Raw genomic sequence first — 16,161 nt, forward strand, 5'->3', positions numbered from 1 at the left:
GGGGACGGAGGCGGAGGCGGCGACGGCGGGGGCAATAGCGACGCTTCTGCGGCCGGGTCGGCGGCGGCGCCTTCCCCGCCGCCGGCCTCCCCGCGCCGCTACCGCGCCCTGCTCCGCTCGCACCAGCTCTACACGCCCGCCTCGGCCCCTTGCCGCCTCTCCCCGCACGCCGACAACCTGCACCAGATCGACGCCGTCGGCGGCCCCGCCGCTTTCCTCGACATCCTCGCGCCCCCCTACGACCCCGAGCGCGGCCGGGACTGCCACTATTACCGCCTGGGCGACGGGCAGAGCCTCGGCCCCGACGCCGAGCACCAGGGGCTGCCCCGGGAGGTCTGGCTGCAAGAGACCCCGCAGGCGCCCGACTTCTGGTGCGGCGGGGAGCCCTACCCGGGGCCCCGGGTGTCTCCTTGAAGCCTCGCCTGGCTGCCTTCTCCACTGGCCCGCTGGAAGGGGCCGGCGAGAGCCATCCTTCCCTCCCCGGTGATGGGGGGGCGGGAGGCCTGCCCTGCCCTGCCCTGCCCAGGCTCTGGCCCCATGCCCTTTCCTGGTTGCTGCACTGGAGACCTTCTAAAGCCATAGTTGCCCTGTCTTTTCCCAGACCAGACGCTTACCTGAGTAATAAGAATAGGAGCAACCCACTTGGGGAACTTCGCAGCAGAACGCCAGCGTTCCTCGAGAGCATTGCCCTGTGTAAGGAAACAGGCCTGGGCACACAGCCTCCTGTGGTTTTAAGTTCTCCTTCCGGGCTCAGAGCGTTGAGAAGCACAAGCCGCCGGTCCGGAGACAGCACACCCCTCTTAACGAATGGGTCTGGAGAGAAAACAGGTTCTGCCCAAGATGTTGCGTTTCAAATGGTGCATGGGCAAGAGGGTCTTTCTTGGGAGCTTGGCTCCTTGCACAAACAGCAGCCAACTCATGCTCGGCGTGGGAACCAGAGAACGCTGAAGTTGATCCCTGTCATTTGAGGCCAGTAGTGTCAAGTCGCTTTGCAGTGGATGCGCCTCAGTTGCGTGGAGTTGGGAGAAGCGGCACTGTCAATTCGGGACACGACTTGCATCCCATTTCTTGTCCTTGCAGGGAAGCTCCAAAACTCTTCAGTTCTGTGGGTGCAAAGCTGTTGGGAGCTGCCATATTTATTTCTCCTAATTGATGTGAAGATATGGGAGAGTAATAACATTTCACCATTCAGGCACCAAGATGGTATTTAGCTTAATTTAGAAGTAACACTTTGTACCTTCACTTTTCCTCTTCTGCTACAGCTAAAAAAGGCATTAAGAATTCTGGGGCCCTTTGAAAATTACAGTTCCTGCAATCCATTTAGTAGAATTCCAAGATGGGATTGGAGGACAGCGAGATTTATGCGGAAGATGATACGAAATGGGCTGGAGCGGGACAGTATACTTTGAATTAACATTATTGGGTGTGTCGTTAAAATTAAAGTTTAATTCTGCCTATGGATGATGTCCAGTTGAGCGTGAGGATCCTGTCAAAAATATTACATCTGTGTTAAGAGAACGTGTTTTAGATATTAAAAATGATAATTCCTAGATAAGGCTGTTTGTACCATTCTTTAACATCCGTTGATGGAAGCTTTTCTAGTTGATTTTTGCTGCAAAGATTCATTCACTGTATTTAGAAGGGGGTGACATTACATAACACAAGACAGATGGTGTTTTTGACACGATGGTAATAAGCTTCTGGCACAGGCCTTCTGTAGAAGAATTTGATAGTTGCTGGAAGATTATGGTTTGAGTCTGGTTCTTAAGTTCTGTTTGAAGCCTTGTGTAAGCAGATGTACGTGAAGCAATAGCTTTTTTTTACTATTTATAGTTAACTTCATGGAACTTTTATTAAATGAAAAGGAAATGGAGTTGCTTTCCCCCTTTGGCGTGGCATTCCCTGTGCATCGCATGGGTGTGGTGTCACAAAGGGATGTCTCTTCAGTGGCTGAGTGCTCTCTGGTCACTGGGAATCTTTATAATCCTATATATTGTAAGGTACCTGCCCTGTCACCTTCTGATCTAGGCATTTGTTTTGGTGTCTTTTAACACTAAAGTACATTAAGGGGTGTTACCAACCTTTATGAAATTCGTTCCAAGATTGATCTTTGTTTGTTGGCTGTATTCATAGCGGCAGATTCACTGGTATTTTTCCTGTCTGGGATTATGTGTGTAATTACTGTGTGCAATTCTGGTCACCACACCTTAAAAAGGATATTATAGCTTTGGAAAAAGTGCAGAAAAGGGCAACTCGAATGATAAAAGGGTCGGAACACTTTCCCTATGAGGAAAGGTTAAGGCACTTAGGGCTCTTTAGCTTGGAGAAACGACGACTGAGGGGTGACATGATCGAGGTTTATAAGATTATGCATGGGAAAGAGCAGGTAGAGAAAGAGGTACTTTTCTCCCTTTCTCACAATACAAGAACTCGTGGGAACTCCATGAAATTGCTGAGCGGTCGGGTTAGAACAGATAAAAGGAAGTACTTCTTCACCCAAAGAGTGATTAACACTTGGAATTCACTGCCACAGGAAGTGGTGGCGGCTACAAGCATGGACGGCTTCAAAAAGGAATTAGATAAGCATATGGAGCAGAGGTCCATCAGTGGCTATTAGCCACAAGGTATAGATTGGTGCTCTGGGGCAAGGGATGCTCTGTCTTCTTGGTGCTTGGGGGGGATCAACAGTGGGAGGGCTTCTAATGTCCTGGCCCCACTGGTGGACCTCCTGATGGCACTGGTATTTCTGGCCACTGTGTGATACAGAGTGTTGGACTGGATGGGCCTTTGGCCTGATCCAACATTGGCTTCTGTTCTGTTCTTATGTTCTTAAATATTGCAGCTGTACTTTGTGTATTAATACTTCTGGTTTTTACAGTTGCCTATCAAAGATGATGGGGGGAAATGCAACATCCCGTGCTTAATAAGCAAACCTCCAGTTGATGAATGACTTAACTTGCATCAGTCGCAATAGTGTTTAATCGTTTGTGTATAAAGCTGTGTTCTTGGTACTGGGAGGCTGAGGTCAGCTTGGCTCCTGCTGGGCCAGGGCTGCTTTGGCCATGGGGCATGTGAGAGAAGGAGGCCTTTGTCAGAAGAGGCTTTTTTGTCACAGCAGTGGTGTGCTGACCGTACAGCTTGAGGAAGCCGTAGAAGCATCACCCCATGTGTTCTCTTGATGTGGATAACCAGAATTTCAGATTACAATAGTAGCACGTGGACTGGAAAACAGTTTTATTGTTTTGTTGTTGTTAGTGCTGTCAAGTCGCTTCTGACTTATGGCGACCCTGTGAATGAGCGATCTCCAAAGCCTCGTATCGTTCACAGCCTTGCTCAGGTCTTGCAAACTGAGGGCTGCAACTTCCTTAGTGGAGTCCATCCATCTCGTGTTGGGTCCAGTGTTCCCTCTAAGCTGAGTTACTGTGAGCAAGCTCACAGTTTTTTAGCCTCCAACTCACACATTTTTGTCTTAGCTCAGGAAGGATGGCTCCAGAGCAAACTAATTTATGCGGTAGCCAAATCACTTGCTCACAACTTTAATGCCAGTAGCTCACAAAGTAGAATTTTTACTCACAAGACTCCACAGCTTAGAGGGAACATTGGTTGGGTCTTCTTCTTTTCCTGCTGCCTTCAACTTTTCCTAGCATTATTGTCTTTTCTAGTGACTCTTTGTCTTCTCATAATGTGACCAAAGTACAATAAGCCTCAGTTTAGTCCTTTAATCTTTGAGGAAGAGTTCAGGCTTGATTTGATCTAGAAACCACTTATTTGGCTTTTTGGCGGCCTATCGTATCTGTAAAACTCTCCTCCAACACCACATTTCAAATGAATCAACTTTCTTTCTGCCAGCTTTCTTCATTGACCAATGATGTTCACACCTGAACACAGTAATGGGGCACACTGTGGTATGAATTATCTTAATCTTGGTCACCAGCAACGTATCCATACCCTTAAGAATCTTTTCTAGCTCCTTCACGGCTGTCCTTCCCAGTTTCAATCTCCTTCTGTTTTCTTGGTTGCCGTCTCCCTTTGGGCTGATGATGGAACCGAGGAATAGAGAATCTTTAACAAGGTCTGTTTCTTCATCATCAACCTTAAAGTTGTATACTTCCACAGTAATCGTTACTATTGTCTTCTTGATGTTCAGCTGCAATTCTGCTTTGGTACCTTCTGCTTTAACCTTCATCAGTAAGTTTATTGTTTAGTGTTGTGTCAGGATACAGGATGATCTCAACAGGCTGGAAAACTGGGCTAAAATAAATAAAATGAATTCCAACGGGGATAAATATAAAGCTCTGCAATTGGGTAGGAAAAATCAAATGCATAAATATAGGATGGGGGAGACTTGTCTTGGCAGTAGTATGTGTGAAAAGGATCTGGGGTCTTAGTAGACCATACACTGAACATGAGTCAGTAGTGTGATGCGGTAGCTAAAAAGGCAAATGTGATTTTGGGCTGTATCAACAGATGTATAAGAAGAAGAGATTGGATTTATACCCCGCCCTTCACTTGGAGTCTCAGAGCGGCTTACAAACTCCTTTCCCTTCCCCTCCCCACAACAGACACCCTGTGAGGTGGGTGGGGCTGAGAGAACTCTGACACAAACTGCTCTTTTCCAAGGACAGCTGTGCCAGAGCTTGTGACTGACCCAAGGTCACATCAGCAGGTGCAAGTGGAGGAGTGGGGACTCAAACCCGTTTCTCCCAGATTAGAGTCCGTACACTTAACCACTACACCAAACTGGCTCTCTATAGTGTCCAGATCACGCAAAGTGATGGGCTCTCCTTCTTTGGAGGTTTCCAAACAAAGGCGAGATGGCCATCTGACAGCAATGCTGATGTGTGAACTTAGGCAGATCATGAGAGGGAGGGCAGGAAGGGTTGCATCAGTGCTTAGTTGTTGTGGCCCTTTCTTTCACACCCAGGGAAATACTGATCGCAGCTTTGGGGTCAGGAAGCAATTTTTCTTCAGGCCAGTTTGGCTGGAGATCCTGGAGGTTTTTTGTCATCTTCTCGGTATAGAACAGCGGGGGGGGGAGGTATTTGCAAATTTCCTGCCTTGTGCTGGGGGTTGGACTAGATGACACTGGAGGTCCCTTCCAACTCCATCATTCTATGATTCTTGCTGCCAAGTGTGCACATTGAACAAAAGTTGACTGTGATCTGGTAAATTTTAATGCTGTTCTGCATGGAAAAGTTAACCGCACTCCCTATAGTAAGAGAGGAGAGCAGAACTGTTTTTAGAACAAAGCTAAAATCAACTGAGGATGAAGAAAGAATGGCAGGAGTTCAGAGACTTAAAGCTAGTATGAGGGAGGCCCTCAGTTCAGACATTGATTTTTTCCCCCAGTTTCCCATTATGGTTTTTGAAATTCTGTATGAACCTATTAGACCAGAGGGGCATACCAAATGACTATCTATACTGCCTAGCAACAATACATGGTTTGCCAGATAGCTGGTGATGTTATCGTATCCCACTTTTATATTGAGCAAACAGATATTTGAAACTTTGGAAGAATTATACTTACACTCAAGATGTGCATATTATTGTTGTTGTTCAGTCGCACAGTCAAGTCCGACTCTTCGCGACCCCATGGACCAGATCACGCCAGGCCTTCCGGTCTTCCGCCGTCCTCTGAAGTTGGCTCAATTTCATGTTTGTTGCATCTAAGACACTGTCTAACCATCTCATCCTTTGCTGTCCCCATCTTCTTTGACCTTCAATCTTTCCCAGCATCAGGGTCTTCTCCAGGGAGTGCTCCCTTCTCATTGGGTGGCCAAAATATTTGAGCTTCAGTTTCATTATCTGGCCTTCCAGGGAACAGTCAGGGTTGATTTCTTTTAGGATTGACTGATTGGATCTTCTTGCAGTCCAAGGGACTCTCAATATGTGCATATACTGAGAGGTTAAATGTAGTCTTCTCTTCCTGTGCACTTTTTATCGTGATTTTTTAAAAGGCGTCACTGAATACTGCTGAATAAGATTAGGCCCTAAAGAGCCCTGCATGTCAGGGGGAAAGTGCTGCTGCTAGTGCAGGGGGGGAGGGACAGCTTCCCTCTCATTGCAGCCGCTTGCACTGTAGGGCATGCTGCTACAGGGGGTACTCCATTCCTATGGGGGGGGTGCAAGAGGGGCTACAGTCAGGGGAGCCGTGGTGTGCCTGAGGGAGGGGGAAGGCCTTTTAGGTCCCAGCTTAAGTTACTGTGGAAATGTATGTTTTCAGAAGGAAGTGTCACTGTTGGTAGTTTAGAAGTAGTATTTAAACCTATCCCTTTCTTCAGTTTATAGGACAAGCACAAGTTGGTTTGCACTGCTGCTGGAGCATGCCATCTCAGATCTCAGAAGCTAAGCAGGGTCGGCCCTGGTGAGTACTTGGATGGGAGACCACCAAGGAATTCCAGGGTTGCCATGCGGAGGCTGGCGATGGCCAACCCCCTCTGAATATCCGTTGCCTTGAAAGCCCTGTAGGATCACCATAAGTTGACTGCAGCTTGACGGCACTTTACACTCCAGCCAGTTTGGTGTAGTGGTTAAGTGTGCAGACTCTAATCTGGGAGAACCAGGTTTGAGTCCCCACTCCTCCACTTGCACCTGCTGATGTGACCTTGGGCAAGCCGTAGTTCTGATAAGAGCTGTTCTTGAAAAAGAGCAGTTTCTGTCAGAGCTCTCTCAGCCCCACCCACCTCACAGGGTGTCTGTTGTGGGGAGGGGAAGGGAAAGGAGTTTGTAAGCCGCTCTGAGACTCCAAGTGAAGGGCGGGGTATAAATCCAATCTCCTCCTCCTCCTCCTCCTCCTCATGTAGAGTCTTGCTGTCATAATGCCCACACTCAAGTTAGTCTAAACCCAAATCTGTACGCGACCAGATTTCAACATAATTTGTTTGGTGTAAAATATCTCTAAATCTTATAACAGCAGCTAATTAACAAAAAAGGTGATGGTTTTCATATCCAGCCTTGTGATGGACCAGAGCAGATAAAGATTGCCAGCAAGGGCTGATTTACAAACCACTGAAGCCCACATATTTAAGAAATTTTTGACAAGAGACACCAAAAGGAGGTGCAACCAATTTTAGGCTTCTAAGGAAGGATTAAAAAAACAACAGTCCACATGTACAAAGTCTGTTGCAGTAGCACTATGCCTCAGCCTCTCTCCATGATGTGCTAGCTTTCTCCATGCATGGAAACAACGTGGAGTGTAGGAGGACTCCGAACGGCAACCCTCCGCCTGCAGGAGTCCCATCTAAAACTTGGGGGAGGTTTATATATGCAGCAGAATGAGATGGTGGAATGAACTGGCTTCAACTAGCCAGGGGGAGGGTGCCATGGTTGAGTGTTTCTGGATAAGTACGAAAAACAAAACTCCCTCCAATTATCAATTGTAGCTGTTAGAACCTTTCTGCTTTATTGCAATTTGTTCTAAATCAGCTTTTAGAATGGCACACCTGCATTCTGAAGTGGTTCAGTCCATTTTCTTCCCTCATGTGTAGCATGGACCCGACTGTACGCGTGTCTGCTGGGAAGCGAATGCTGCTGAGTCCAGGGGGTTGGGCTGCAGCTGCTGTTCCATTCAGGCTTACATGGGAGTAAGCCTCCCGTTGGGCATCATGTGATTTCTGCATGAATGTGCTTAGGATTGATTATCCCCTTTTGATTCACTGCGATGGAGCAACGTGAAGTGGATGTTGGGTCTTGCATTAATTTCCTTTAAGTAAGCCCGGTGTATTCATCTCTGGGAGTTTGCACTGAACGGAAAACACCCTGCTTTCCCTTCGACAGGAGCAGAGCAAGTTAGAACAAGTAGAAGCCTTGCACCCGATATAGCCATTAAGAAACTACTATTCTGACCTTGAACTATATTGAGTAGGAGCTCTGCAGGCTGCCTTGCCAAGAAATCTAGGGCCTTTCCCCCTGCCTGGGTTGGAAGACTTGCAAACACATACCTGCTGGACCAATTAAAGCAGGTTTCTTAGTGCTATTTTTTTAAAATCCCTTGTAGGCCTGTTCTGCCCTGACTTGGACGGCCCAGTCTCCTCACATCAAGAAAGCCAAGCAGGGTCAGCCCATTTGGTTGGGAGACCACCGAGGAAGCCCAGGGTTGCTACGCAGAGGCAGGCAATGGCAAACCCCTGAACGTCTCTTGCCTTGCAGCCCCTGCATGGGTCACACTAAGTCTGCTGTGATTTAATGATGAAAAGATAAAAGGCCTGTTCTGTTCATCATGCTGGTAATATATCTGAGGGTAGTTTTCTCGGTGGGAGAATCCCTGTCTTTTTGCCTAGCATTTCAGTCAGGGCAGGAAAAGTGGAAAGCTTCATGTAACTGAAAGAGAGGTGTTGTGCTATTTTCTATCATGCTGCATAGAAGGAACAAGGAATATAAAAGATTCGACCAATTTTATTAATTTGTGCTGTACACAAAAACTGTGGCTGCACCATCTCTGCAGTCCTGTTAGGCACTGGACATACTTGCGCTTGTCTAGCTCCCTACTCACATTGGCGTTCTCCACGGTACTTGGGAAACCTTGGCACAAGGAAACTTGAGGTGATCAATCACCAGCTCTTTGAAGTCAAAAGGAAATCCTCTGTCCCCTTACATTTCACTAAGTGATCATATCATGGCCCATGAACTGGAGTTCTGTCCCTTCTGATGCCTTGTGGTTAAGATCTGAGGTACACTTACTTGGAAGAAAATCTTCATTGCAATCAGTGTTCCTTCCAAGATAATAATAAGGGTGGTTCAGAGCCCCACCACCACTTGAGCTTGGGACGTTGGGGAGGGGTGGGCGGAGTGGAGAGCTGCTTAGTGGAAGTCACCTGTTGAACTGCTCTGAACTGGGCACTGCCTTGAGATGCTCAGCCAATGTGTTCCAGCATTATTTGCTTATTATTAGTATTATTATCTGATGAAGGGAGCTTTGACTATCAGAAGCTTCTACCCTGAAAATCTTGCTGGTCTCTAAAGTGCTACTGGACTAGTTGTTCTCCCGCAGACCAACACGGCTACCCTCTGAAGCATTATTATGATGACGTTCTTGGCTGGGAGGTTGGATTCATGACCCAGGGAGGAAATGGTGTATCTGCATTTGATTCTGCAGTTTTAAATACGTAACGGTTTCCAGCAAGGCTGTTTTTGGTGCAAGACCACGAGCACAATTCTTTCGCCTCAAACGGGTTTGACTTGTTGCAGTCCGAAAGGATCAGCATGTCATAGCGGAGTAGGATTTACTTCAGCTGGGGTAAAAAGCAATATTCTAATACATGAGCAGAACTACTCCTGCGTCCCTCTCCCAATATATAGGAAGTGTCAGTTTTATCAGTGCATCTCTTTGGCATGTGCATAGCTATTTTGCCATTACAGCTTACATGATTAATGGTGCAATCCTAAACAGAGTGATACCCTTCTAAGACCATTTACTTCAGTGGGTTTAGAAGGATGTAACTTTGCTTAGGATTGCACTATAAATCATCTCTGAGTGCAGAACAAAATGCATTAGTCCCAAGATGTGCAGCAACACAACTTAGTCATTTTTGTTTCAGATTCCTCCTGTTCTAAATGAAGATTGATGGCTGAGGTTGCAGGGTTTAAGAATTTCCTGTCGAGGACTAGGGGACAGTGATCCTTACTGTCTCTGTAGCCAAGTGCATTGTGTAAAGCAAGAAACCAGTTGTTGTTTTTTGGTATGAACTTTTGCAAAGTACTTTTAATGAATAAAAATAAACAACTGGTTAATTAACAGGAAACAGAGAGTGGGTATAAATGGGCAAGCAGTGAGGTACCGCAAGGCTCAGTACTAGGTCTGGTGCTTTTTAGCTTGTTCATTAATGATTTGGAGTTGGAAGAGAACCAGTGAGGACTGTGAGGCGCTCCAGAGGGATCTGTTGAGGCTGGGCTGGTGGGATGCAATGTGGCAAATGAGATTTATGATGGGCAAGTACAAAGTAATGCACACTGGAGCAAAAAATCCCAAATATAGGTATATGTTTATGGGGTCCAAACTGGCGGTAACTGACCAGGAGAGAGATCTTGGAGTTGTGGTCGATAACTCACTGAAAATGTTGATTCAGTGTGCAACTGCAATAATAATGGCAAATGCTATGCTGGGGATTAGTAGGAAGGGAACTGAAAACAAATCAGCCAGTATCATAATGCCCTTGTATAAATCTATGTTGCGGCCTCGTTTGGAATACTGTGCACAGTTCTGGTCACCACACCTCAAAAAAAAAAAATACTATAGCATTGGAAAAGGTACAGAAAAGGGCAACTAAAATGATTAACGGGATGGAACACTTTCCCTGTGAAGAAAGGTTAAAGAGGTCAGGGCTCTTTAGCTTGGAGAAACGATAACTGAGAAGTGACATGACAGAGAGGTTTACAAAATTATGCATGGGATAGAGAAGGTAGAGAAAGAAGTACTTTTCTCCCTTTCTCACAATACAAGAACTCATGGGCACTCAATGGCATTGATGAGCAGTCGGGTTAGAAGAGAGAAAAGGAAGTACTTCTTCATCCAAAGAGTAGTTAACATGTGCAATTCACTGCCACAGGAAGTGGTGGCAGCTACAAACATAGCTCAAGAGGGGATTGGATAACCATGGAGCAGAGGTCCACCAATGGCTATTAGCTATAAGGTACAGATGGAACACACTGTCTGAGGCAGTGATGCTCTGTATTCTTGGTGCTTGGAGAGCAACAGTGGGAGGACTTCTGGAGTTCTGGTGGACCTCCTAATGACATCTGGGTTTTTGGCCACAGTTTAACACAGTGTTGGACTGGATGGGCCATTGGCCTGATCCAACATGGCTTCTCTTGTTCTTATGAATGTGTGTCTGTGGCTGGCAGTGCAGTCCCCATAAACTATGCCTTTTATACCATGACCTAAAGGTGGGGCCTTGTTAAAATAAAGCATTTCTGAGTCTGACTGATGCATGGTTGGGGAACCTCCTAGAAGTTATAAGTGGGTTGTTTTTGAGTTCCACAGAAGAACAGTACCACGTAACAATAATAAGAGGCCGCATCCTTCATCCACAGATGGGGGCAGATGCCTAATCCGAGATGGAAGCAGAGGAGGTTGCTTAAAGGGCATTGTTGTCAGCCCTGCCCTACAAGGACTGATCTACAATTTGAAGCCAAAAATCATCTCCACAAATGAACACTGTTCAAAAAGTGGGAGGGTAATGGGGAAGTATTAAGGATATGATGGCATAGGAGGGATGTCTGGATGTGCTAGAGTGAATGACATGAAATCTAGAGAAAAGGGCCAGTGAAGAAGCACCCCAGTGTAACCAGGACTCTGGACGGGAGAATGTCCAGGAGCGCTGTTTTTCTTGGCACCATTCAGTCCGATTGGCCACAGATAGCCGCACTGCTACCTTGAGCTTCCTGTTACTAGTTAATCCTCCCTTTCCCTCACTGTTTGTCATCCTGTCTTTTTGCACCACCTTTCCCCTGTCCATCTTGTTTTGGATATGAAGCTCTTCTGCTAAAGTCAGATGTCTGGTTCACACAACCACGTGTATCCATGAAAGTGCAGTAAGCAGGGCCCGTTTGTATGTTTTGTACAGCATGTAGTTCTTTTTCAAAGTCACTTAACCCATTACTACATGAATAGCTGGCTGAAACATTCAACTACCAAGAAGAAGCCAGATGTTACATGAACTAGCCCTAGGACATGGAGGTCTCTAATGATCTATGATGTAATTGATAAGCAATAAACATTCAGGGCCAAAATTATCAACTGTGCAACTCCTATATGAATAGCTACTCGTGTGTCCCCTTGAGGCAGGACTTTCCGGTAGGCTAGAAAGCTTTACAAAATGTATGTACTTCTTTCTCTTCTCAGTCAAAAATGACCACAATATTGGCTATCAAGTAGGCAGGCAAGCGAGACACTGGATTTCCATAATCTAGCAAATCTAGCAAAAATTAGACCTCAGTGTTCTCACTTTTTCCACTAAAGGAATACCCAACTTTCACATATCTATTTACAGAGATATCTGGTTCCGTTAAAGAGACATTTACAGAAAAGCGGCCCATCTGCTGCGGTTGATTTGTTGAAATGGAACGCCATTTTTGCCGTGATGCTCCTTCCACGAAGCAGCAGAGTCTTCCCTCACCCATTCTAGCCCAGAAAGCCACTTTCTCCGAGTGGGCACTTGGTTGGCTGGCGTGGTATTTTATTTACTGAGCCTGCTTGAATTAGCTTGCCTTAAGCCATGGAACAGCAATGAGTCAAAACGCCCTCATTTACATTAATAACAGTTCTATTTATTGCTAACAGGGGAAGTCCTCGATACTTGAGTGTGACTGGAGGAAGGGATTCAGTTTGCCCCCAGACTCTTTCGTAAAGTACACAGGAAGAGGCTTTACCCATTTGCTGCCTCCAGATTTTGGACTTTTCAGCTGTCCAGCAGCCTCTAGCAAGTGACCTGTGCACCCCGCCATCATAGTAGGCTGGAGCCCAGAGAACTGCTTAGACTCCCATAAGGTGCTTTTGCTAGCCTAGTGGAATTTCCCACACATCCCCCACGGCCCTCGGCCCTGTGCCTGACCACCAACTAGGGACTGAAAGTTTCTCTGATTGCAAGAGCTCAAAGTGCTGCTGTCCTGAAAAAAGTCAAATGTTGCAGTCCTATGAATAGTTTACCTGGGAGCAAATGCCACTGCATTCAGTCAGAGTTAGTCGCAAGTAACGCAGTGCTTACTTGAGAGTGAGAGCAATCCTAAATCTACTCAGAAATCAGCCCCATTTTATTCAGTGGGGATTACACTCAAGCAGTTGTTCTAGGAATGCAGCCAAAGTTCACCTATGAGTGAACATACAATTGATTTTACTTCATTTTATACCCGGTCTTTCTCCCCAGTGCAGGGGACCCAAAGTGGCTTATGTCATTCCCCTCTCATAGAATCATAGTGTTGGAAGGGTCCTCCAGGTCATCTAGTCCAACCCCCTGCACAATGAAGGAAATTCATAAATACCTCCCTCTCCAGACACACCCAGTAACCGCTGTTCCACATCCAGATGTTGACAAAAAACTTCCAGGATCTCCAGCTAAACTCCTCTATTTTATCTTCACAATAACCCTGTGAGGTAGGTTAGGCTGAGTGTGTGACTGGATCAAGGTCATCCAGCAAGCTTCCATGGCAGAATGAGGATTCGAACCCAGGTCTGCTAGATCCTAGTCTGATGCTCTTAACCACTACACCACACTGTTCCTTGATTTTGAACCACCCATCTTCCCTGAGTTCACTGACCTGGCCTTATGCTTCTTTCAACACAGGCTATGGCCTCTGGGATGACCGGGTCATTTTGGACAGAAAAAGTTAATCTTCTGTGCAGTCCCACATTTCTTTTTTTTTGGGGGGGGGGACTGCGCAAGTGCAACGTATGCCTGCACAGAAGACCTTGAGGGACATCAGTTACAGGTAAGTGCAGCCCTGTTTTACCACTGCTGTGCTGACAGCAAGTTTTGCTTAATTAAACAGGACCACACTTCTCTCATAAATGGATGCAGTCACTATTAGGGACATATGGCTTGACTAATTCTTTAATTTGTGAGATAACTCATTTTCATAAATGAAAAAAGTTAACTTGTGGCATATGATTGCACAAGTACCATCCAAACAATACCATAAGCCCCTCCCCTGTCAGCAGCTATCTGTGGCGGTGTGTGTGAAGGTACAGAAGAACTGTACAGGTGATGGCAGATTCTTCAGTCTGCAATAGCTACACGGGGGGGATTTTGGGATGATTGCACTCTATGTTAAGCAACTATGGAACAGGCCAAGTAAGGTTAGAAGAGAGGTAGTTTCAACAAGTCTGAGACACTATTTAAAGGCTATAACTCCAGATTCTCTCCTCTGTGTACAGTATCATGGGTTTTCCTTATCCAGTGCTAAACTGTTGTGGGTCTTGACATTTTAATCTAACCGTACTGGCCAAGCTGCTCCACCTGTGTCCTGTTTTATAGGATTTTGGGGTAACCCATTCAGTGTTCTCTCTAACCGGAGTTAGTGTGAGCTAGCTCACAGCTTTTTATCCTCCAGCTCATACATTTTCGTCTTAGCTCAGGAAGGATGGGCCCAGAGCAAAGTAATTTATGCAGTAGCCAAATTGCTCGCTCACAGCTTTAATGCCAGTAGCTCACAAAGTAGAATTTTTGCTCAGATTCCACAGCTTAGAGGGAACACTGCATGATTCCCACTGACTTCAGTGGTTATTTTAGTGTCAAAGATCTTTGAAAGCACCAAAGCACTTTGATGAGCTTGCAAGGGAGGGGGAATTCTCCAAGGAGAGGGTACGCTTCTCCTTCCCACCCTCTAGCCCCCACGGATGGATTATAAAGGGTAAAGCGATGCTGAAATACTACCAGGACAAATTGAGGTGCGTGTTTTTACCCCCCACAAAACATTTATTTACACAATAGTCAAGGCAAAAACCACCTTTCTTGGGGATGGTTCCAGTTAGTGGTGTGCATGATTAGAATATTTCTGTCCCTGTCCGGAGCCAACAAACTCCCACTGTCAACGCTAGCAAAATTATTTACATTCTCCTCTGATCCCTTTTTAAAAATTATTATTACTACAAAAGCAACACATTATAAGTCACAGAAAAACCCCCAGTGCATACAAAAATAGAGTTTCTAGAAAAAATCCAAATATTAATAGGCAGAAATATACAGCTATACTAAAATCAGGGAGCTGGAAATTTATTGTGTGTGTGCGGGTCCCTAATCCCATCCTAAAGATGATTAATAAGGCAACCAATTGACATGCAGCCACTGAACCATTGTGGACATCAAAAAAAGGCACCAAGGACAGTTCAACACCACCGCATGCATTCCAGACACCAGAGAATGTATATACAGCCTCCCTTTTAAATAATAAATTAAACTTCTCCCATCAAGCCTCTTAGATTCCAGCCTCCCCCCACCACCACCACCACGGTCGAGGAGGCTGAGAACAGTGCAGATTGTTTTTAAACGAACACACACACAAAATACCGGAAGGGGGGAATCTACATTGGCGGCGAACAGCCACTGAAAAGGACCTTAAAAAGGGGAAGTTAAAGAGAAGAGGGGCAGATATTGCCACGCCTCCTGTCTGGCCCCGTCCTCATTGCACTTCTGTTTCCTCGAAGAGTATCCCGATCCTGAACGCATTTACTCCTAAATCCCCACCCCCCAAATGCAACTCACAAGTAAATGTGTTTTGGGTCTCTGCTTGATTAGTTGCATTTCTATTGCTAAGGTCAAAACGACAAGGGCGCTTCGGTCTTTTAAGTTCCCAAGGCGCGCGCTCTCTCTCGCTCTGTCTCTCTCTCTTTTTGGAGGGCTTTGGCAAGCGGCAGCCAACGATCCCGGCTGCCGGTTTCCCTGGAGCGAAGGCAGCGAAGCTATAAAGTGCACAAGACAAGCCCTTCTCTCCCCCCCCCCCCCCCCCCCCAACCCGTCCCTTCTCCGCGGCGAGGAACCACCGGGTGCGTCGCCAGAGCGCGCTCGGAAGTCGAGCTTGCCTCGAACTTTGGCGCCGGGAGAGTTCGTGGGTGGGCCTGCAAGCCCGCGGCGCGGGGAGAGGCATCCTCGCCCGGTTCCCTGCTGCTGACGACCGGCGGCGGGCTCGGAGGCTGGCAGGCAGGCAGTCAGTGGCCCCAAGGAGGCGCATCAAGGCGTCCGCGTCCGGGAGGAGCAGGCGGTGCCGGAGCAGTGCGGGCCAGGCGGGGGCGCGCCTCCGGCCGAGGATCCAGCCGGGCCGGCGGCGGCTGGGGGGCCCCCGGCGGCCTTGCGCTCCTTCTGGCGCAGGTGGATCTTGGTGTGGCGCTTCCGCTCGTCGGAGCGGGCGAACTTCCTGCCGCAGAAGTCGCAGGCGAAGGGCTTCTCGCCGGTGTGCGTGCGGATGTGGGTGGTGAGGTGGTCGCTGCGGCTGAAGTTGCGCATGCAGATGCGGCACTGGAAGGGCTTGTGGCCCGTGTGGATGCGGATGTGGCGCGTCAGCTCGTCGGAGCGGGAGAAGCGGCGGTCGCAGGCCTCGGCCGGGCACGGGTAGGGCCGCTCGTGGACCGGCGTCTTGCTGGGCCGGTTGGGGTACTTGCGCGGCCGGAGGATGGGCCGCAGGGGCAGGTGGGCCGGGCTGCCGTAGGCGCCGGGGGCCAGGCGGGGGCCGGCG

The 16,161-nt window shown here is 47.4% G+C and overlaps 2 protein-coding genes across 2 annotated transcripts in view; one reads left to right on the top strand and one right to left on the bottom strand.

The window, feature by feature from the left end:
* ADO (2-aminoethanethiol (cysteamine) dioxygenase) overlaps positions 1–1,513 on the top strand; it is a 1,872-nt gene extending 359 nt beyond the window's left edge. Inside the window, exon 2 of the mRNA XM_015413858.1 lies at positions 11–1,513. Within this exon, the coding sequence (XP_015269344.1) occupies positions 11–414 (404 nt within the window). The 3' untranslated portion in view covers positions 415–1,513. The remainder of the gene's footprint in view (positions 1–10) is intronic.
* A 14,146-nt stretch (positions 1,514–15,659) lies between these two features.
* EGR2 (early growth response 2) overlaps positions 15,660–16,161 on the bottom strand; it is a 2,357-nt gene continuing 1,855 nt past the window's right edge. The window contains exon 3 of the mRNA XM_015413860.1: positions 15,660–16,155. Within this exon, the coding sequence (XP_015269346.1) occupies positions 15,660–16,155 (496 nt within the window). The remainder of the gene's footprint in view (positions 16,156–16,161) is intronic.

The sequence above is a fragment of the Gekko japonicus genome, unplaced genomic scaffold, assembly GCF_001447785.1.
Source record: "Gekko japonicus isolate JY-2015 unplaced genomic scaffold, Gekko_japonicus_V1.1 scaffold1183, whole genome shotgun sequence".
NCBI lineage: Eukaryota > Metazoa > Chordata > Lepidosauria > Squamata > Gekkonidae > Gekko > Gekko japonicus.